The sequence below is a fragment of the Tinamus guttatus genome, unplaced genomic scaffold (assembly GCF_059628265.1).
Source record: "Tinamus guttatus ecotype Peru unplaced genomic scaffold, ASM5962826v1 Tinamus_guttatus_pri_ptg000710l, whole genome shotgun sequence".
NCBI lineage: Eukaryota > Metazoa > Chordata > Aves > Tinamiformes > Tinamidae > Tinamus > Tinamus guttatus.
In genome coordinates, this window is record NW_028289244.1 from 2,955,568 (window position 1) to 2,980,194 (window position 24,627).

Consider the following 24,627-nt stretch of genomic DNA (forward strand, 5'->3'; position numbering starts at 1 on the left):
AGAAACATTTGTGACTTCAACCCCGGCCATGGATAGAAATGACCATAAACAAGATGCACCTTAATCAGTTTGTACCTTGCTGCAGGGAGCGATCCAGTACGCTATGGCGAGGAACGGCAGGCCAATGGACACTCCAAAGACAGCCAAGAATTTCACAGCTATAGATTGCTGCCGTAAGCCTGAGAGGTTTTCGTACCACATGGTGAGCAATTGCTGCTGGCAGTTGGGATGAGCAACAAACTGAAAGAGAAATGAAAGTATCAGTAACATTGCCTGAGAGGGCTAGATTTCCAGCAGTGTGAGAAAGGGACTTTGCAGGCCAAGTGGCTTACGGTGCCGCAAATTGAAAAGTTCACATGAAGCCCTTAACCTTCCCACTTTACAGTAGAGTATGTTTTACTTCTTTGCTTCACGTCATTTCTAGATGCAAGCTTTGCTAAATCTCTAGTCTAGCTAAAACTTGATGTCTACAAAGCACCTCTGTGGGGTTGGGTTTTGCAGTTCCATCTTCTGACTACCAACTGAGCTTGTGGTCAGCGCTGTCCTCATCAGTGAAATGAGGGACAAATCTAAAAGATTTTGCACCGTATTAAAACCTCTGGGCTGCTGCAGAGTAGGTCTACAGAGTGGATTGAGTAGCACTTGTGTAGGTCTACTGGAGCAGTTATACAGAAAGCCCGTATTTTCACACAGAAGTATTTGTCTGGGGAGGGTTGTATGTCAGCAGATATGTAATTGTTTTACTAAATAGAGACATTTTTCTTTTTTCTTAATAACAGTTCAGCTAATGACCTTACAAATCAAAAGCTTTGTATTGGAGAAAGGCAATAGAAAGGCAAATCTGCTTTTCCATGTACTTTCTACATGTACCATAATTAAATGTCTTTGATTTATGAAAAGGATCCTATCAGAAAATTCATAGACCAAAGATTTTTTAATAACACAAAATCACTTTCATTCTTTTCAATATTTAACTATTAGCAAAACTGACAGGAGGAAGGGGTGAATCAAACCTGTGCAAACTTCTGACATGGTAGGTACACATAAAGACTGAGAAAAGAAATGTAAAGAACCTTGATGCTAAGCTGAAAAAATCACTGATAATTTGCTACAGACAGACAACTAAAGTATTAGGGTCGCTCAAACAAATTCGTTCTTCGGCACTAATCTTATATATTCTTCACTGCATGTGGACCAGAATGAGCCACTCTGCATGGTTCTCCTTTCCCTATAAACTATAAAATACCTGGCTGGTATTTTGCAGGGAGCAACTTAAAATGACGTAACTGAGATTATCTTTCAAAAAAATGACAGCTCATTCTTCACTGATGGGACAAATAATAGACAAGTTTAAAAGCAAAGAGAAGAGCTGTGGTGCTCTGGTACAGAAAGTACATGTTTTGTATCCTGTAGCTGAGGCTCTTCTTCAGTTTATTGTTCAGAGGGAAAAAAGGGGGCTAACAGCAGACAATTGAAAAGGGCAATTCCTTAATGACAAAATTACAGCATCACCGGAGTCTGCAGAAGAATTCTGTTGTAAAGATTAAGCTTCTTTATTTCATATTGTTCTTCAGCATGATTGAATTTAGAATGTGAGCTTCTTTAATCACAAAGAAGGATAATTAAAATGTAAAATATCTAAGGGAAAAAATGAAAAATAAATATTTTGTTAAAGTAGTTGATTGCATTAGTGGAGTGGAGTGTTTCATTTATGAGCTTTCGTGCTGAATACATGTAAATGTAAAAATGTAAAAACCTCAACTGTTTCAAAACGCAGAACTTTCTAGAGGTGAGGAGGGGGGTGAGGGAGTGGAGAGAAACAGAGAGGAGGAAAGGGGAGGTTTTATAGGGCTTTGCAGCTGATGGTGAACATGGCCCAGATCTAGCAACTGCCCTGTTGCTCCACTTTTGACTGCAACCAACTGCCATTTCAACAGTCATGATAAAACTGAGACTCCAGACACTTCCAGTGCCCTCAAGAAGGGTCTTTCAAAAGCGAGTCATAAAGCTGGAGCGTGGAGAAGCCTCCTCTCATGTCTGCATCTTCACTAGCTTTGAGGCAGTGATCGCATGGGAAATTTAATGGACTCTTTTCTAGATGTTTGCATAATAACAAAGTGGTTATTGTGAGCTTTAATGATCAGTTCATTGCTAGCACAGATTGAAATACAGTCATACGGTAATTAGGATTGCTATGGAATAGTGTGTTTTGTTCTCTAACAGCACATTACTGGCCATTTAAAATGTACTTCAGATAGATTAGTTCTGCACTTAAAAAAAAAAACAACAACAAACAAACAAACAGAAAGCCTCCCACTTCTGAGTGCAGGAGGTTATTTGACCCTCTCTTCTCTTTGAGACATGGCCCCCAGAAGGATTACTATTTTATTGTACTTTCTTTTAAGTTATTTAGCGGAAGGGGAAAATTTATCAAAAGATAGGCGTATAAATCATTAGTCGTAATCATTCTGAGCATTTAAAGCTTTAGCTTAAAGCAATGTCAGCAGTGTTTCAATTAGGAATTTCCGAATGTTCAGTATTTACATTTGTGCTAATGCTGCTGCTTCTTGGGGTTATTATTTCTTTTGGCAATTGAAAAAAAAAATAACTGTTAGGAAAGCAGAAAATGCCTTCCTAAATTTCGTTTTCAGATTTGACGAAGCCAACAGCAGTTGTAGCAGCCACCAGGGATACGGAGAACCGTGGACACTGGTCCATGTGTGGCATCCAAAGCCGCAGCCAGGTTCCCTCGGCTCTTGCTATTGCTCACCATGTAATGGGAATCGACTTGGACAAAGAAATCCAGTTGTCCTTGGCAATGAGACAGTCAAAGTCTCCTGCTGGTTGGCACTTCAGAGAATTCATCAGACATTTTAATCGGCTCACTGTTTCCCTGCGTCTGGGAACAGCCACAATGAAAATACAAGGATGAGAAAATTGAGGTGGAATTGCCATGAAGCTGAATTTATTGGAACAATTTCTTTTGTATGAGACAATGAGGACTGGCAATGTGCCACAGAGCCCTGGTGGTGTTCCTCTTTGATTATTACCAAAAATCAGGGGAAAATAAGATCAGCAAAAGGAAGATAGCAGGGTGAAATTCAGTCATGCTCCTATTTGCTTACAGGAAGCAGCACAGTTTTTCATTACACTTGCTCCACCAGATACTAATGACACATGCAGTGACCCTTGGACAGTGTTGACTGGCCCTCTATCAACATTTCAGAAATTAATCTTAGATCCTCATCAAATCCATCACAGAGCTGTTTAACTTTCTCTTTTCCCTGGGAGTGGGCACCAACACCAAGTTAAAGATTATACCAACAGTTTGCTTAATATCATTAAGGAAAAAACACAGGAAAGAACAGAGTTTGAAAGAAAAGCCTCAAGGAAGAGTGCTTTAAAATGTCATGAAAAAACAGTAGTATGATTACAGAGCCCTACATACAGCAATGTTTCTTTCAAACAAAGTTCCTATTAAATACTATTTTTCTTTACTTATTCCTGAAAAACGGTCCATCTAAGGGACAAGCTGAGACCACTATTGTGCTATATTCCTGCAAGAAGGAAAGGCAGAAAGTGCTGAAATGAGCCTGATGTGGCTGGGGTTTTGCAGGAGGATGGGATATCCCTGTCTGAAAGGGACACGCTGGCCATGGAGGGGATTGCATGAGTCCAAAGAGAGCTACTTAAAATTATAAATTGCTTATTCATATGGGCAAATTGAAGACTTCAGCTGAGATTAAAAGTGCCCAAAGGAACAGCTTTTCACACCAAAATGAAGAGCAGCTTCTTGGATGCAGCTGCAGACATCGCATGAAACACTAACTTTTCCACGCTGCTGTCTAATCTGATGCATGACAGCTCTCTCCTGAGCTGATCTTGTATATGCATTGTGCGAAAGTACTTTACAGCTCTTGTGACAGCAAGTGAATTTTCTCCTCAGAACACTTATTCAAAAATGCATGAGCTTCTCTGCACAGACAATAAAGTACCTTTATACTTTTATAACTGTAGAGGAAATTCCATGAAATACTAATACAGACACTTTCATTTCTTATTTACTGTACATTATATTGAAGAGGGAAGGGATCCACTGAGATTAACCCACTTATTGGTGCAATTTAATATTAACATTGCAGGTGAGTACAGCATCAGTGGGTTAGGTAGCACGAAAATATCCGATCCCAAACCACCTTGGTCCCTAGCTGGACAGCGTCTCTCCTGTCCTGCGGCATGCACTTAAGGAGCTACACCCAGAAAATAGAGGCAGAAATTGAGGAAACTAAGAGCATAAGCCAGTTCTCAAACATTAAACACAGGAAAAAAAAAAGTTAGATATTTTAGATAAATGAATGCTAACTTGCCTTATATTTTCCTATTTCTGCAAGTAAATGCAAGAGATCAGTTTCAGGTGACTGGAACTAATCACACAGAAACAACAACATCCCCCTATTGCTGAGATAAATTTTAATTCTCTTGAAAGTAGAAATCTAGCATCACTGCAAAAAGAATTAACCCCACCAGACAGGATTATCCTGGTCACCCAAAGCACCTTGTACTAAGTAGCCAGGAACTGAGAAAGGAAGGAAAAGCTCATCAGTGAACCAGTGAAAATACCAAAAAGCTTCACATCAGAACAGATAGTGCAAACTTCTAGCTTTAATATTCTGCTTCCAGCCAGGCATTCCCGTCACGCTCCCGCCAACTCATCCCTTTGCCATAAGCTGCAAACAAAAGCTCTAACTCAGGTGAACCGTGGTATGTTTAATCAGTGAATGAGAGCCAGAAATGGAGCTATATAAACAGATTTTCAGGAGAACATTTGTAATGTCAAGAAATGCTGCGAGGGGCAAGGACGAGCCATTTTTCTTTTCGTCGTGCAGTTGTGTTCATGCCCTTAGAACAATCTTGCTGGGCTCATTATTAAACATTTATCTTTCTGTGTAGCTCTTTGCTCCTGTAGGCCTTCCATAACACCAAATAACACAATTTAAACTGCAGCACCTGCTCATGGGAACCCTTACTTGTCTGCGCAATACTTCAAGTGTCAGAGATCCAAGCAGAAATGAGGAAAACTCTGGTGACTCCTTGGAACCTATAGTCATGCTGGACCCCTAAGTGAAGGGAGCATCGAGGGGTTTTTTTCTACATGAATTTTTTCCTATTTTGACTGATGTATTGTCAGGGACTGGCATCATGAAGACAACTTGATGGCACATGATGGCACTTGATGGCATTCTCTGCAGAGAAAGGCAGATGGAGCTGGATCTTGTTCCTGGGCTTGTTCCTGCATCGCTCCTCAGCATCGCTGGGCTGGAGCCAACACGCAGCAGGGCAAGGACCAAACCCCTCCATTTCTGCAGGGCAGTATTGTGTTTCCCCCATCAAATCATGCAACAAAAACATCTTTGGGTTGCTGGGAATGGCCTGAAAGTCTTGGCAAAGGCAGGGAAAGAAGAAACTCAGAGAAAGAGGAGAGTAGAATATTGCTGCCATGTTCCTGCCTTCTCCATTCAAAAGATTAGAATTTTTCTGATATTTCAGCAAAGAAAATCAGCTGAAATCAGCTGAAACTGGGTCCTGTATGTGCACACAGACAGGCTGAGAGAAAGTACAAGGAAAATATCAAACCAGAATACTGCTGGTTTTTGCTTCTGAAGCATTTTTCAGTTTCAAAGATTCCTTTGGTACTTTAAATATTTTTAAGGACCAAAGCCTAAATGAAGCAGCTTTATTTGTCCTGAACAAAATATTTTCTCTGAAAAAATCTTGAAAAAAAAATAATAATAATAGAAAAAAACATAACAGTTTTTGATCTGGGTAAGACCCACTGCTTGCACTGTGGTTTCACCCAATGCAGAGCAGGAGACGAGACAGCTTGGAGGAGATTGCTGGAGTTCTTGCTGAGTGAAGGAAAAGGCCCATATATAAATAATTCTTTTTTTTCCTTTCATTTTTTACTCTGTGTTCTGTGTACCTTGAGTGAACAAATAGTCCTTTGATTTGAAGAAAGTACTTTGAGGCATTAAAAAAAAAAAAAACATGATATAATATAGTATATTTGCTTTGTGATCTGGAGTGTGAAAGGGACACACATTTGTCTTTTGTGCTGCTTGCACTACTAAATTACAGCAAATGAGATTGTTAGAGGGTAAATGGGATGGAAGTTGGCTCATAGATTGCTGCAGGCTCTGATAACAGGTTTAAGGGATACTCTAGATAAAGTTTAAGAGTGAAACAAAACTACTTGGACTTAAAATCATTGCTCTCCTTTTTATAAATTAAAAGTAATAAGTAAAATGAAGTTCCAAACCAAGTATACGTTCTCTAGGACCTTTTCACAGAAGAGACCTGCTCTAACTACAGACAAATTCTACCTGTGGCTCCAGACCCAGCTTATAAAACATTTTATACATGTGGAACTTTACAAGGGGCAGTCAATCAGACAAAGAGAAATACTATGTGACCACTCTTTCTCTGTTGCTGGGGTTCGTTTGACCATCTAACGGCACCACACATTTTTAGGAGATTTTTGTTCACCTTGTAGAAGATCTTTGCTATATTTCTGATGAATAGATGAATATTCAAACTTTGTATCTAGAATCTAAGATCCAAATTTACAAAACAAAAGGAAAACAGTTTTACTTTGAGTGGAGTGCAGATGACCTGGAATTACCAGGACAAAATAAAAATGAACTATGCAGTGTCAGACTCTGAATTACTTTCAAAGGCTCTTACTTAGGAAAAATATTATCATGAGCTTAGTAGCAAGTTACTACCTTTTGTAAAACCTTTCAAAAGCCCCTTCCTTAACCAAGAGAGTTTTCTTCTTAAAGACATTTTACAGTGGAAAAATACATTCTTCCATCACATGCCAAGAGAACTGTACACTCTCCAGCTTTATCTAGTCTCTGGGTCTGCTTGCTAGTTGACTTGAGTCATCTAAACCAAATTTCTGGTTTTGAACCCTTTGCATCTTAGAGTTTATAACCACATATTCTGTCACGCAGTAAACAAGGATGCTGTTTGGGATAGATCTGCTATAGCAATGGCTGGGTAAGAGGATCAGGATGTCACTTTACAAAGGTGACAAGAAGACAGAGCTGAGGGAATGGAGGTGAGCCCAGCACCCCAGTGCCACCCCTGCATCACAGAGCTAGAAATGAGACCACATGGTTCCTACAGAATTAGTAACATGGAGGGGAAACAGCGTCCAACCAGGCTTACAATGTTAAGCAGACAGAAAATAAAGCCAAATAAAACAAATCAGTTTAACAGAAAACAAAAATAATGGAGTAAGTGAAACTGCCAGAACCATTTCAAATGCAATTTGCCTATTGACAGAAAGTGTCTGTAGTGCTGAGTGAAATCACTATTAACAAACCCCTTGGTAATGGAAGCGATAGAGGGAAGGTCTTTTTGTTGCTGCTGTTGTTCTTTGTTACGTTTTAAATTCATATTATAAAATGATGTTTGTTATATTTGAGATGCATAACTAGAAAACGTAAAGTATACAGGAGTTCTATAATGAGTTGAGCTTAAAATTTGTTATTTCTGAAGCTTTTTTTTTATAACATCACTTCACTGAGATAAGAACATGTTCTCTTTTGTGCTAAACATTTTTTTTTATAGTTGGGTAAATAAGGTGTTTGGCTTTCAAACAAATTCCAGATTCATATTTTAGTGGGCTGCATGTTTTACAAAAAGATTTGTTGCTGCTGTCTATTTTCTCCTCTTTTTAACATGTATGCATAAACCCTGTCACTGAATTATTTATCTGAAAACAAGAAAATGAATTGGAAATCCCAGACTGTACCATTCCATTGTTTTACATATCTCTTCAAAATCAAGGCCACTTGGAAATCATTATTATTTAATCATTCATCTACTTCCCATCCCACAAAATAAAGAAAAAAGACCAGAAAAGAAAGCCAGTGAACAACAAGCTCCCTGTGGTGCATATACACACACACACACACACAAATCACAGAAACAAATCCATGCAGGGGGCATGGAAAAAAGAAATTTTAAAAACTATGGCCTATTGACCCCCACAAAAGAGACAGAGTTATGGACAGTGTATCCTGAACACCACAGAGCTGGTAAAGAGGAAGGACTGCTCGTAGGACAAGATTTTTCTCCATATAGTTATGAAAACTGAGCCAAAAAGTAGACATCTAAAGCAGGTGATGAGAAACCCATGTAGGAGAGCTGCAAAATGGGTCTCAGCCCATGGAGACACCCAAATTTGAGCATCTCTTGGTAAAATGCTTTCAATAACCTAAAATACTGATTCTTAGTCTCTGCTTGAAGCTCTGCACTCATCTTCCTCTGGCCTTCCATCCAATGCACAGTAGCGGATCTGTATCTGGGGAGATGATGAAGCCAAATTGGGAGCAGCTAAGGTCAGGTTGGTAAAAGATCATATTAATTGCTATTTTCTTAGATGATTTTAATATTAATAATGTGAATTTTAAGTTCTTTTATCTGTGACGGGATCTACACAAAAGGCCCAGTGCATGCCCCTGCCCTCTTGTCATTGTCTTGATGGATCCTGTGGCAGTTTGCAAATGAATATAATTAAGTCTGCATATTAGAGTAAATGGAGAATATTGCAAACACCAGTCAGGATGGAGAAATGATTCATTCAAGCTTTGAGGGGATGGATGTATGAGCAGGAAATAACAAAAATGAGATTCGTCTTGAATAAGAAAAGAAATTAAAACATCTGGGTAAAAGGAAATCATCAGATCCACAGACTTTAGTGGGAGGCAGGAACCTTGTTAATGAAATAACCAGAGACATAGAAACACTTTCTGTGAGCGAAGGAAGTAGCTGCTTCCTTTTCCAATTTCTGCCCGTAATACATGATTAAAAATGCAAAAAGGGGGTGAAAAATTACATGGACAACTCTAGTGTTCCAGATGACCAGCATATTTCTACAATTCACAAAGTAGACTACATTTATACTTTATTAACTAGTTTTTCAGTGTCAGAAATAGGAGACACTTTGCATCCCTCTACTAGAATCCAGGTTAGTAATGAAGACACTTGACCTGTTAAATACTCCTAAAACTAGAGGTGTGAAAACACTGTTAATCAAGGATTAGAAAAAGAGAACAAAAAAAAAAAAAAAAAAAACAACCCAGCTTCCTGAAACCATTTGCTCTTAAGAAGTTCTTCTGGCCTCACATTTGAACAGTCAAGCCTAAACCTTTCCTGCTCCAAGGCATATGTGCAAGATGTTAGAGAAGATCAGAAGTCGCCCTCTAGGAAATTTCTAAAATTCATTTTTTTCCAAAGCAGGACAAACAACCACGAGAGAGATTTTCTGTGACCCAGACAGCTCCAAAAGCTACCAGCTGGAGCTGAAACATTTCATTTTTATTGCAGCAATGTGGCTTTCCGATGGCAGCAAGACAAGTGGCTGGGTGAGGTCCCTTCTTCTCTCGCTTTCCCTGCAGTGGTTCATCCTCAGGACATGACACTGCAGGATAACTGCAAATTCAGAGAGCAAAGAGCCCACAGCAAAACACTACAGCACGGCATGGATGTACTCTTAGCTCTTACAAGGGACAAGCATCCTTGTTGGCTCTGAGCTTTTCGAGCCCTCTGTTCCCTGGTGTGCTTTCTCCTGCTCCATTCGCAAGCACGGAGCTTTTCCAGTTGCACTTGCAGCTGATGTGTTAATCAAGCCCTGCTCCAGCCTGTTATTGCACATTTCTCAGTGGGGTCGGAGCTGATTCATCAGCAGGAGCTGAAGCTTTTGTCCTTTGCAGGACAACCCCAATGCTCCTCTAGCTCCTAGGACGAGAGCTAGGACTTCATACACCCTTGAGTACATGAGTCGCATGACCAATGCAGTGAAAAATTATAATTTAATGCAGCCAGGAGTATTGTGTTTGGACCATCATCCATATGTTAATTATTAATAATACAGTTATGAGAAAAGTTCCTGTTCCAGCTCTCTATTAAATAGGATTTACACAGCCATCTGGTGTTCTGTTTAATTCTTATTAATTTTTTCCCTCAAACTCAATTTGCGTGTCTTACTGTTAATTAAATTAAGACTCGTGAAAGCGAAAGGTGCCCTGGCTTTGTGATGGCCGTGAGCTGAGCTGCTGACTGAGGAAATAGAGCTGGGCACTCGACATTTGCAATTAAAAAGAACACAGCAACAATGAATCTGACATTGGGAATAAAGGGGAATAGGCATCACCTCCTGCAGAGAAGCTCCGACTTTCAACCTAAAGGTAAATGTCAGTATAGAAGCACCCTGCTAACATGAAAGATGACAAGGGAAGAGTGCAGCAGTAAGGACAAAAATGAGAACAGAAATATTTAAATGTTCTGTAAAGCTATTACGCACCAACAAAATGGTTTTGTAGAAGTGTATTAAAACCTCTGCATTTCCTCACTATTGGGACTCCACACTGTGGCCAAATCTCTAGCCTAACTCTTCATTAGCCCCATGTTTGGGCAAATGTCCCGTGATGAAAGGACAGTGGGGCTCAGAAAGAGGAAGGGAAAGTCTTCCCTGCTGCTCTTTGGTGGAAGGCTGCTTCCCTTCACTGGGAGAAATCACCCTCTGCTCTAAGAAGAGATGTATTCACTCATAAGGAAAATCTGTGCCGCCTTTTGTATTTCCAGTATCCAAATGGAATCAAAATTGTTTAATTGCTTCAAGAAAAGGCATTGCAGTGCAATTTCCAGTTAAGAACATGAAGTTACTCTCACTTAGATGTTGCACGCCTACGCAGCGAATAACTGAAAGTGTCCTCGGCTGAAGGAGATTTCACAGCAAAGTTATGTGAAAAGTGTTTGACATTACTTCCCTAGAGAGACAAGGGATGCTATATTCCTTCAGGACAGATGAACTTTTCAAGTGTGAGAGCTGTGCTGGAGTTCTCCAATCTGGGGTTAATGTGGTTCCTGCAGAACTCAAGTGAAAAATCATAGAAGTGTGCTGTGCTATGTGCAAAGATCAATATTAGCATAGCGAGTGCTATGGCTAAGACCAATTTTGCTTCTCTTTCCTCTGGGCCAGAACTCAAATTTGGCAACTCCAACCTCCCTTGGCTACTGTCCATCGGGAACAGCCATCCTAAATGATTCTTGCTTCACTTTAACATCACTTTAAATTTCACCATTTCTATGCATTCTAAGTGCTGGAGCCCTTCCTGGCATTTGCTCACACGCTCTGACGAACCATCTCTTACATTATCTGAAAAATTCACATGAACAGCCTGGCTCTTCTGCTCTCCTTCCCACATCCAGCCTTCCTGCAGAATCCAGGTGCCTTCTGCCTTCCCCGGGGGTCTGCACAGAAATCCCTTCTCAATCAAAACACAAAGCATGGAAAATAATGCCGGGGAGACAACAGTGAATCTGCTGCAATCCCATAACAGAGTCCATTTCTTGGAAAGGATCCAGGACTTATTAAATGCCCAAATGTTTGCAAATTGTTTATTTCGCTCTTGACAAAATGTTCCCATTGTAACATTTGGGCTCGTTTTAGAGGAATCATGAATCATTAAGACAGCTAATTTGTAGAGAGCCTGGAAGGCTTGAATGTGAGGACTTCTGAAAGCAGTTTTCCAAGAATCCCGGGGTACAGAGTGATTACTCAGTTCATAAGATTTTAAAGACCGTTTTGTAAAATACAACAATATGGAATGCAATATGTGCGAACAGAGCTTCTTAATTCTTCAGTGACCTTCTATGTAAAGTGCTTCAATTATGCTGCAGAAAGACAAAGTTGTTCTCTTGCCAGTATCTTATACGAGCTATTAGCTTGTATTGCACAAAGAAAAAAGAAATGAGCTAAAGATGTGAAGTTAGAATTCATTCTTGAATAACTTCCCGTAGTTCATCTCAATCATTCTAAGGTACTATTAGAAATAAAAGATACTGACCAATAAAACCATCTCCTTTCTTTTAAATTGTGGATTGCTTTTTTTAAAGAATAGAGGGATAAAGTATTAGAGAATGCCAATGGGAAGTGCAAAGGGAAAAAATGGAGAGAAACATCATTGACCACTTGATGTTCTCCATTACAGATTTCCTAGGGAGAGGAAGGATAGAGGCAACAAGGATCAACTGTGCATATCACATTAACTGTGTCCCTAAAATTTTTGTGTGGGTATATAGGAAGAAAAAATGGAAGATCTGGTTTAGATCTATTAAATGCAAACTTTGTGATGAGCCTCAACTTCCATGTGGCCCATCTCTGTGATTGAGGTGGAGAACACACCCAGGTGGTCTGTGAGCTGGGCAGAGGATAGGAGAAGCCAGGAGACTACCTGTGATGATTAAAGGACACTGCAGCTTCTGCTGACTGCACTAAACGCAAGCTGAGAAGTAATAACACAAAGGAGTTGGAGAGGAAAAAAAAAAGAAAAAAAGGGGGATTTTAAAAGTTTGTGCAAAGACTTGATGAAGGCTGATAGATGCAGTTGCTATCCTGCCTGAGGATGGGAGCCTTTAGCATCTTTCCCAGACTCCAGAAATAATGATGTGATAAAATGTGGATTGGAGCAGCAACAGGAAAAGTAAATTCATGATATTAAATAATAATTTTCAATATAAATTGTGCTCTGGAAGCTTTCATCAAATGAAGTCTACCCCAGGCACTTAGAGTACTAATAAGAAAATGTGAATTAAGAAGCATAATGGTAGAATTAAATATCAAACATTTATTAAAACTTTCTATACAAGTGCATGTATTGAAAATGGACACTGACTTAATGAAAAAATGATAACAAAAAAGAAAAAAGCTAGCATCTATCATTGTGTTTTATTTTTTCAGCCCATTGTGAAATCTATAAGGACATGCTGAATTTCTTGATAGTGAGGGTGCCAGAGCACTGGAACAGGTTGCCCAGAGAGGTTGTGGAGTCTCCTTCTCTGGAGATCTTCCAAACCCGCTTGGACGCAGTCCTGTGCCACGTGCTCTAGGTGACCCTGCATGTGCAGGGGGGTTGGACTAGATGATCCCTAGAGGTCCCTTCCAACCTTAACAATTCTATACTAGCTTATAAGCTTCTTGTGGCTCATGGAAAGGACCGAGTATAAAGTATTTCATGCTCTGTATTCATCTCTCTATACTCGCTTACCTAAGAACATTTTTATTTCTTAATATAGAAATTGTATCTAATAAAATGTGAAGGACAGAAATGCAAACACTGTTATTCCTGTATCATTCCAGGGCCAGAGCACTGCTAAAAAAAATATGGGAAGGAGAAGCACACCCAGCCTATGTGCCTCTGGTACAGATTTGGGCACGATGCAGCCATCTGCATGTTGGCACCCTGGTTTTTGTGCTGCAAGGGGGAAGTCACTCAGTGTGCCTTTCTCAGTCTGCCTTGGAGGGCCACGTCTTGCTATGCCTATGAATCATTTCATTTTCTTTGCAAAGCAGATGGAATTTACAGAATCAGCCCCCAAATTAATTTATTAAATATCTATAATAACTCCCCCTCCCTTTCTCCCTTCAATATTATCTAAAAATGAAAATATAAATCAGAGCACCAATTTCATACACATAAACATAGCTGTCTCTCAAATAGATATAAAACCTGTACATAAATCCATTGCCACTTAAGGAAACCATTACTGTCTTACCATAACACAATCTCTTTGTTCAACAAGTATGTGTGATAAATATCAGTCTATTACCATAAGTCACTGCCAATAACCAAAGCCATTTGTCTGAGTGTGTCTCTGTCTCCCAGAAATGAAACCATCTTCCTCTGGAGTTAGCGATTAAATGCTCATCTTAAACATAGACACACACTGCCTGCCGAAAAGAATATGCTGAGAAGAGCCAACCTGAGAGTCAATACAGGATTGACCAATGTTCGTATTTATGTTCTGCAATTAGTTTAACAGTTAGTATCTGTGGACAAGAAGCTGCTGCAATTGAGAAAGGATGCTGAAGGAAGTTATTTAAAGATGAAGACAGCAACTGCTTGTGACTTGTCACAGACATTGTGGGTCTTCAAACTAGTGATCACATATGAAAAACTGCACTAATGTAACATGGAGAAATAGAGGAAAGTTCCTCTTAAAATCAATAGCTTTCAGCAAGCCAGCTCAGATACAGCTATCTGAGATGTTAAGCTCCATGCTGGGGATGAGGCAGTGCCGGGACTGGCATCTCTGCTTGGTGAAGAAACATACTGGTCTTGATGCCATGCATTCCTGCATGAAAGCAATTCATCTTCAATAAGAGCTTTAAGATTCTCTTTAATTAATGGCTTTCATAACAGGAAGAGACCTTCTCTGGCCAGCACAGTAGCACTATTGAGAGATGGATCAAAGCAGGTGGCGGGTTTGTGAGGGGAAAGCAGGAGCAGATGTTAGCTGGAAAATTTGGAAAGCTCTCCCAGCCCAGTTGCAGAGCCCAGTTTCCATCAATGCATATTGTAGGAGCAATTAATTGGGACCACCCAGACCCAGGGTTTGCCAGAATTAAATTTGCCATTCATAGAACACACTTCCTTAAAGCCAGTTAAAAAAAAAAAAAAAAGTACTTCCCAAAACCAAAACAAAATACCCTAAACTCCCCCAAAACAAAATAAAACTACAAGTCAAACAGTATGCTTTCCTTTAAAACCCGTATTTCTTTTATTAGTAGAGGAGCTTTGAGTATCTTTCATATGAAACACCCCTATGTAGCTGGTGAATTAATAACATTAAAAATAAAAAGCAGATTTGCTGGAAACCTGAGCTCCTAGAATATGGGTCTGGAGCTTTGCAAGAGAGGGAAAATGGAGATTTATTTTTTTTAAACCAATCATTATCTATTTTCCACATGCTTCTGCAAAAAACTAATAATCAAGATTAGAACATCAGAATATTCACCAAACCTTGATTTTCAAGGTTTTGATATAGTTATGAACAAAAAGCCAACAATGCCTTCTTTTAATTTTGAATTCTGTTTTCCATCAAACTGCTGTAAGGGCTCTCGCTTATGACAAAATTGCTGCTTTCTGCAGAAGTTCACTCTTTAACATCACACAAAAGGTAAGACTTGATGGCTGCAAGTGGCTGTGAAGCATAAATACTATGAGATATGCCAGGCACCCAAAGAAAAAGCTTACCTTTTTGACCTCATATTTAATAGCAAGCCTAATTCTGCTCAGACTTGGCCGGTGGTGGTCAGGGCACAAGTGTATGTTCACATCTCCGTTCAGAATTGCCTCCACTTCTTCAGTGTCTCTGCAGAGGTCCAGCACCCCCACCACGAAGTCCTTGCATTGCATAGATAGCTTCCTGTAGTCGTTCTAGGAAAAAACAGACATGTGCACTTGCAAACATCCCTCAGAAAAGCACATGGAATCAAAAAGCAAGAGAGAGCAGCTGTGAGCAAGGATCTCTCTGCAAACCCCCCTGGCTAGAATATTAAGAAGCATCTCTTTCACCTAGCACATAGCTTGCTTTTCACAAATACACACAAACTGCTCTCAGAACGGCTCAGCAGTTTCTCCTATCAGCATTGTAATAAAACACACTTCGCAGAACATTAAGTTTGGTAAGATATTTTACAGTGAAACTCTGAAATATGATATTTTAAACAATCACCTCACCTTTCCTCACTGTGCAGCATATCTCCCAGGAACATGAAGAGATGGTCAAAGAGTTCTGTGACTTAGATTCTTTCTTAGTAACACTAACTCTTTCTTCAGGAACTTTGGAAGAATTCCAAATTGTTTCATCAAACTGTGTCGTCTTACCCGAAAGGGTTCAAATTAATTATATAGTTGTAATACCAATTTCACTTTAAATTTTATTACCTAGCAGTTTGGTTAACCAGTTCCAAAAGCATATCCAGAAAATAATTTCTATCGTAGTGTTTCTCTAGGAAACATGACCCCAGAAACTCAACATGATTTCTTAAGAAATAATTTCACCTTGAAAAAAAAAAAGAACTCCTACTTTACAAGACCAAATTATACTTATGGGAAAAGGGTTGGTATGTAGCTTACTTGATGGAAAGCTGCAAGAGCAATTTCACTGCCTTAAATTGAGTCATGATTTTCACATGCAAGCTCTTAGAAAAAAGGGAACAAAATGGCATCATCTGAGTAAATGCAATAAATTAAAACACAATTAAGGCTACTGTTAATACACTAACAAAATGATGATATTAAAGACCTGGTGCAACAAATAGAAATGATAAGCATAAGACAAGCTCTTACTGACTTGAGAGGTCTTTTCAAATTAGGTTGATGAGTTAATTAAATTCAGCAGCTTATCTAATTAAGCAAGCAACCAAAAAAGAAGATCACCAAACCTGGCTTTGATTAAATGATACTCATTTGTACTCCTATATTTTCTAAATTATTAGTTCTAACATTTACACATAGCTACGTGCCTTCCTTGTTAGCCAAAGATCTCAAAGCACTCTGCAAACAGCAGTTAATTAGGCAGTCTAGTGCTGTCTAAAAGATGATGTTGTTCTTAGAGGTGGCTAAATTTCTTCAGACAATTATTCCCCCTCAGAAATAAGGTGTTTTTGACAATGAAATATTTTCTTACGCAAGTTAGTTTGAGGACATTTTCTTACAGCTTTTTTCAGTCGTTGGTTAACCCTTTCCTTCCCCCTCCTCAAACTTTGTTTACATTTAATCTTTCACTGAGTACTCACGTATAGGCTGTCACATGCTGCCCTGATGCAGCAGACTTTTCCTTCCTAAGTCAGATCAGGATAACACAACGCTATTATTGCACATATTATTTAAGGCCAACTATTTCAAAAGCAAGTCAGGATAACACAATAATTTTATTGCAACAATATTATTTGGTGTTATTTGACATATTATTTAACAGCATTTAGTGTTCTCTTAGAAAGAGGAAGATCCTGTCTCAGATGAGTATTGAGAAGAGGCTGAGATGGAGAGATGAGGAAGAGCCTCCCTGCAGTGTTTCTGGGAGCTGGAATTTGTACTTTCACATCCTTTTACCTGTCCAAAAGGTTGAAATTTGGAGTTTCCTTTTCTTTTTTGAGCAGTGAAATCAGAATGTCCTGATTGTAGTGTTTTTAAATAGTAATTAGCAAAAGCTCAAAATCATAATTAGGAGGAGTCTTAATGTACCAACAAACAAGTACTTATCTCTGGCAGAGCAGCTGCATGTCCCATAGCAGAAACTGGAACACTGAGACTGCTGTAAAAGTGCCCATTTAAGGGACGAGAATTTAAGAAGCCTTCACAAAAAGGCAGAAAGTGATCATACATTTGCATCTAAATCTAGTTACTAAATATTTTGTGAAGATAGAGTTTGTAGGGTGAATGTTATCAAATATAGGGTGAAGTGAGGCCTGAAATGTAAACGAAAGACAAATTGTACTTTATGGATTCAAAGCGCTCCTCTCTAATCAATTCTGTGCTTTAATCTTCACCATGCCAATATGAATTTCAATAAATAGAGAGGTCTGTTCAGTGAAAAAATAGATGCCCAAGCACAAATTGCACCCTGGAAGTAACTGCAGGAATTGTGAAGGATGATGAATACAGATAGATCTGAAAAGAGATGTAGGCTGGGAAGGAAATACCCACTTTCTGCAGGTAATGGAGACATTTAATTAGTCCAGAAGGTTATAAAATTAAGGGTGATAACTTTTCAAAGCTTTAATACCATTCTCTATTCATACACTGTTTGCAAAGCTCACAAGCTTATCTCTTAGCCAGAATATTTTAGGTAATTCTCATCACCATTTCCACATCATCTGCATAGTGAATATGTATTAACTCAAATTATTTTTCTTCTACTCCTTTCTTTAAGGAAAGTAATTCAGTTAGGAATGAGGAAAGTGCCTCTGAAGCGACTGTAAATGACAGGCTGGTACACTCAGTCAGGACCCAGCTTCATTCTCCTCCAAGCTTAAATTTTCCACTGGCTTTACACATTTTCAGAAATTGTTGTGTTCAGACAGTTTTGTGTTCAAAATCATTTTTACATTTTCAAAAGCAGTAACCCAATCTACCCAAGATACGTAAGGTAAAATGGATAAAATTAAGTAAATAACCTTCCAGTGAACGTGCAAATGGTCAGGCCAGCAGCTTATTACTGCTGGAAGAGTCCTTGCCTGTGTTGAGATGCCTTCAGGATCACTGAACTTGCTGCATCTTTTCACTAGATCCCACTTGCAAAAGCAGCTGTCATAGAGCTCTTTGCACTGACTGACTTGGTGCTCACAGTTAGCACAAAAAGCTTATTCTGTCTGACGTTGAGAATACAGATTCAGTGATTCTCCTAACGTATCTTTTCCTTTACAAGTGCATGTAAAGGGCTTCACTAAAATCTGAGATTACCAGGAGACCACCAGGCCATCTTCTCATGTCTCTAGCTTCCGTACAATAGCTCTGGCAATGCAAGCAGGATAAATGACCTGCTTGTGTTTAAAATAATGACTTGGGAGTCATAGTAAAAGGTAAAAAGTAGAGAGAAGCCTAAATATAAGCAAAATGTGAGCTGGATGTACCGATGTGCTGTTTTCTGTGCCAATGCTGTACAGATCATACACATTTCACACACTTGGGAGCATCCAAGACCTGGCATAGACTGCATTGAACGAAGGAGCACTGTGAGCACGGTGTGACTGGCTTTGGATGGGACCTCTTGTCCTATGTGTTTTATTTCTAGACAGTGACAGTAACGCAGACATTCTTAATTATTCTGATTAAAACCCACAGTATGAAAACTTTAGGACTGTGAGTTTCATAGAGAAGATCAATCTATGCTGTAATGAAAACCCACAAATCATACATGAAGCGCACTGGGGCCTCATCCTGACACACTGAGTGTTGGCAAGCAAAGATGAAGGGAGCCAGCATGCACACAAGAGAGCTGGCCTACTTCAAATAACAAGTGGCTATATGAACACAGGTTTTATTGTCCTTAGGGACTGAGTAGGGAAGGATCAGGATTATGTTCGAGAATGCTACAATATCATTTTTTTAAAACTAGAATAAAAGGATTCCAAATTAGTCATTTCCTGCTTCTTCTGACACTCTCGTGCATGTGGAGTTAAAAATGTCTAATTTGGCTGTTTTGAAAAGGCTGATGGTACTTGTCATTCACTGCAATTTCTCTGAGTACCCTATTATTATCTGTTGATTATGTTCTAAATGAACTCTGTCATGTCTCTACATCTGTTCAAAATCACCCAGATTTCTTCTGAAAGGAGTTGTTTGAGGTCAAAGGGATAGACAGGCAGTAAGAAGTTAAAGGAAATGAGAAAAAATTAAGACCAGTCACCTATTTAGTGAATGAAAAAAAAAAAAAGAAAGAAAAGAAAAAAAGACCCACTATTTGAAAAGCAATTGAAAAGCGATTATGGTCAAGGATTGAAGAGGAACTTCTTTATCCATGGGAGTCTCGTTCTGAAATGCCAGCATTTTTTTCAGGAGCATTTTGAATGGCAAGTTGCAAAATCTGGCCTTGATGCTGCAGCATATTGTGAGCAGGTCTGTGATTTGCTGAACTTCTCTGTGCAGACGAGCTTCACCAGAAACTGAAGTGGTGCCAGTGGTTCAGAAATGAAAAGGATCAAACCACTTTATATGCAGTTACAAACATCCTCCAGCTCCCTTAAAATTTCTTTTAAGCCTTCTGTCTTCCCAGGCCCAGATTTATGAATACACTTGGGTTTATGTTTAAGACTTACTGATGTTGAAGAAATAATTGTAAGCATGCATTTTTGTGCTTTGTTGGAGCAATCTTTTTTCAGACTTCAGGAATTTGGAAGTAAGATGAGTCTGTCTAGGTCACTGAGCTTGCAGTTTTCTTGGTTGTAATTGCTGTAGGAAATTATTCACTGTACAGTTGCTGCATTAGATAGCACAATAGACACACAGGAAGGTGCATGACACACGAGTACGAGCACCCTGCACAAGTGCACTATTCATGAAAATCACTCCATATGACATCATTTAGCACAATTAATTAAACTCACTCTAGTAACTGCTTCCAAATAACAGGCATAAAAAAAAAGAACAGGAACCACAGCCTGATCACTAGATAACCGCAGATAGTTCCAAGATTTCTAGTCTATACTGCTACCTTGTATACGGCTAAATGTTCCCTTAGTCTTTGCTAAAGCTACAAGATCACCCTTGTGATCAGGAAACTTTGTACCACAGATTATTTTCCTTTCCAGTATATGACCACATATTTATCTCAGAATGCTTTCATCTGTAGACTCTATATACGTTATACATAAAGTCTACAGGAATTTGAGGGTTTCCGCAACAATCCAAGACTTCTCCATCTGATGGAGATCAATGTCCAGCATCTGTGGCTGGGGTTATCACTGCACCAGAAAATCTCTGCATGTTTTCAGCACATTCACAGACTAGTTGTATGACATAGGTCTGCTGAATCCAGCTTCCTCTCTGTGAGCAGCAAAGTAGCTGTGTATGCGGCAGTAAATCTGGCACTCCTGGGTAGTGTGAAATCTACTGTGCAAATGAACACCACAAGCAGGTTGCATAGACCGTCTCTTTGCGTTTCCTTGAAGCTCATGGCTCTTTGTATTAAATCTACATCACACATGCACATATATCATGGATATGCATATACCATGCAGAATAAGGCATTGCTTAGAATACCACTTCAAGGACAAAGAGGAGAAAGGAAATAAGATGGACGAGTAATTCTGTGAAAATGAACAGAAAGTTCCTGAAATGAAAAGGCTTGTAAAGGGAAAATAAAAATGAGAATAAGAGATAGAGGGGGAAGGAAAAAGCATAGCATTGCATGCTGTATTTGAAATGCACTTTGAATTAATCATCATTTCAAATATTCAGCGCACTTAGAAATATTTACTAATTAGATTTCAGATGAAATATGAAGTTGTTAGACCAATTTCCTTCTGGGTATTTACATCGCCTCTGACCGTATCCCTAGCAAGGAAAAACAACACAAGGTCTGTGGGAGGAGATGCTAAGAATCCACCTAGCACTGTTTGAGCTTGTGTAATTGTGCTCCATCCTGAAGCACGGAGCACCCTGGCATCTGGTAGCGGGACAGTGCTGATCCCACACTGCTTCCAAGGGCTCTGCCAAACGTGCACATTGCTGCTGATAGCTGTGAACACAGCTTTATTTCCAAACTAAATGCCTCTATGCATAGATGATGCCAGGGCTGTAGAGTTAATTCCAGAAAGCACGACATCAAGTTGATTTATGTTCTCTTGCTTCGCAAGTGGCAGCACATCGGTGTTTCTTTGGAATTTCAGGTGTACTGAAGGTAGACATGCCTCTGAGAATAAAGCCAAGTGCTCATCTAAAACGTGTGCCTACTCAGGTGCATGATGCTAAGCACGTCTAGAGGTAGCAACAGATGCCACTGCATCTTTCTTTCAGTCATACAGAACTTGACTTCTTCACCCCAATGGGTATAATATAATAAACAAGCTACTCACATACAACAGTTTGACATTTCAGAAATGTGTTTCTGTTGCCTTCCAAACAATCTGGACCTTGCTAAAGGGAGCCAAGATAAGCGTGACAACTGTTTGCTCTCTGAGGAGTGCCAGGCTGCAGAATGGCTGTGCAGAGGGGGAATGCCTTCTAGGCAGAGAGTGCTTTTAAAACCTACTAGGAAGAATCAGGAGACACCAAAAGATGCATGCAATAAAGAAGCCCAAGGGCAAAGCAGACAGTGCTGTTTGTGCTCACATCATTATTTTTGATCAAAGGAGTCCAGAGAACAAGTATGAGTTGTCCGAAGACCAAAAATTGTACAGCTTCCAATGAGCCATGAAAATACCATCCTGCATCATTATAGGGATTTCAGTGACAGATACATTAAAGCTGGTTTGCCATAAGAATTGTTTTTGCATGCCTGTTTTCTCCTCAAATGTTTAGGCTTCCTACCTGCAACTCATCTCTTAATGGGAGCCGCAGAAGCTGGTTGCTAAAGAGGGTGGAAGAAATCCCCTACCTATGGACTTTGCATCTCCTGTTATTCCACCCTGCATATGACCTCAGTAAAGAGGCTAGCCAAAACCAAGTTAAGGATTTCTCTGGTGAACTTAGGAAATCCCTTAAATTTTGTAATTACACTTTTATAGCATCATCCACAGGTCCAGGATGTTCAAGTAACTTTCTACAATAATGTATCATTTGTCGAATGATTGGTTTGAAGGGAAATGTAAATTCTGTTTATCAGGAGGTTGTTTCTCTCTCATTTTTCAATATAAAACTCATTGTGCAGTATAATTTATATCCATTGTCAGTTCATAATAGTGAATGCAGCATAAAAAATGTTTAAAGAGATAGATATAAGAAACAGATCTCATAAACTTATTGCTGAATGTTCCAAGAACTTCAGTGGGGGAACTATCAAAAGCAGCAGAAAAGATAAGTTTGTACCCACCCATTCTGTTTCTATCTATTTTGCACTCCACCTATTACTTTTCTACCAGTCCAGTTTATATTTGCTTCTGGCAGATTGTTCTCTTTTTCTGTGAAACACAATTTCTGTTGGACCCAAATAAACAAATAAATTTGGGGAGCTGTTTCCAAATATAACAACATTGGAAACAACATTTTCTTTTTACATTAAAACTTCTTTTTTAAACAAAATTCTTAAAAATTGCTTTTTCTTTTCTTTTTTTCAATGTAAAGATTAATACAAAAAAAAAAGATTGTTTGGGGCAGTAAAGACAGCAATCTTTTCACCTAACCTAAGAAAGAGCTAAGGTCTGAAGGGGAAGGCTCCTGGCATGCATGTGAACAGAACCAGGAATGCTATTCAGCATAGAGCTACTGCTCTGTTGGAAGGCTCTGGAGATATGGAGATACTTAAACACCCAGAGAATAGAAATTATTCTGGCTGACAATATTTTTTAAAAAAATTAGAATATTTAAAATCTCAAGGTTGGCATAGCAGCTTCTCAGCATAAGAAGGCATTTATTTGATGCTTGATGTACTTCTCTTTCATATAATCACAGCTGGTTTTCAAAGCCACATCACAAGTAAAGCACATGCTTTTGATTGCTCAGCTAATTAAAATGGGGGATTTTTTTTTTCCTTCGTGCAGATTTTCTCAAGCTTATTTGAATGCTTTTGCCGAAACACCTGTCTCTAGAAGATAAACTATAGAGTCCCTGGATGTCATGCAAACAAAACAGTCTATACAGAGGTATTAGGTAAATGCTTTGGCATGCAAAGTGCAGGCAGTACACACACTCAGTGAAGGAGGGAGGCTTCTCCCTATGCCCTGTCAACAGCTCCTCTGGAGCACAGACTACGTACTTCAAAATAATACCCTGCTAATTCTCCTGATGAAGAAGAATTTAAGATCTGTTAATGCCAGAGGCAAAACCAAGTTCATCAACATGCAATGCAAAACTCCGAGTGCCTTTATATTATCTTCAAATATTTGCTTGCTCCTTGGGTGGGGACGTGAAACTGAGATGACTTTTTATTATTATTTTAAAGAAAACAGAACAGACAAACAAGAAAACAAATGTCCTTTGCATTTGAAGAACCTTTATCTTAGCCTTAATATCTGTCTCTCTTTAGGGAGAATTCCACTTTTATCCCATTTGCATTTCAAAAGACAGGAGTCTGATGCAGTATTGAGGTTAACTTATTTTGTTTTCCATTCTGTTTTTAATAGACCACTTAAAATCAGCAGGAGAATTCGCAGCAAATCTGCAGGTGTGATGTGGCAGATGTACTAGAGCAAAAATGTTACCCCTGAGCCATAGTCCTCCTTTCACCTGCTACCCAGGCTTTTCTTGCTCTAGTGTCTGATCATGTTTATTACCTTCCTGATCATTCTACTGCGTTCTTCTCTGGGGAATATCCGAATTTCCCATGCAGCTTGAGCCTGGGTACATAGTTTCATTGCTCTAAATGCATTAGCTACCCTCCTTCAAACTCTGTGGCTCTTTTCTCCTCAGCTGCTTGAAAACCATGCAGGATGACAGTGCCCCTGAAAACCAGATAGGAAAAACAGGGAAGAAATAATGGATTTAAATTTATAGGAATTGTTTGCTAAAGACACCTTTGTTTATCTTCTCAGCGGAGCTAACTTTGACACGATCAACTTGCTTAATGCTTATACATCCAAAGGCTCTGCAAGTCCTATCTCTCATTGGGGTTTTTGCATCTGTGTCTTAGGAGAGAGATTCCTCCTAAATCCCACCTGCAAATGAATGATAGTTTAGCTGTGAGTAATGATATCCCCCCATCCATAATTAAAACTAACATGATCCTAATTAGCTCCTAAACAGCCAATTGGCAGAATTGGCAGAAGTTCCCTATGTCCAAAAACAGGAGCACTTTGGAAAACTAGCTGCTAGCAAGTGACAAGCAGGGTGCAAAATGCTGACAGTCCAAATTCAGGTCCCCACAGCTCTAACTAGCCAGGGAGCACTTCTGCTGGCCCAGTTCCCAGCCACAAATGCTGGATTGCGGGCACAGAGCACGGAGCTCTTGACCTTAAGGAGGGACATCAGAGACATCTCTAGGAAGCACAGACTGAAAGGTGAAACCGTAGTGCTTTCTTAAGCAGAAATGGAAATTTTAAAAGGGTATAATTACATTTCTCCGTTCTGAAATGAGTCCAACTCCTGAGGCTTGGATGGTGACAACAAAATGAAG

General features: G+C 39.3%; 1 protein-coding gene across 1 annotated transcript in view; it reads right to left on the minus strand.

The window, feature by feature from the left end:
- Positions 1-24,627, minus strand: part of TRPC7 (transient receptor potential cation channel subfamily C member 7) — a 73,995-nt gene that overhangs the window by 29,948 nt on the left and 19,420 nt on the right. The window contains exons 3-4 of the mRNA XM_088536963.1: positions 15,108-15,290; positions 76-240 (exon numbers count right to left, since the gene is read on the minus strand). Of these exons, the coding sequence (XP_088393089.1) occupies positions 76-240; positions 15,108-15,290 (348 nt within the window). The remainder of the gene's footprint in view (positions 1-75; positions 241-15,107; positions 15,291-24,627) is intronic.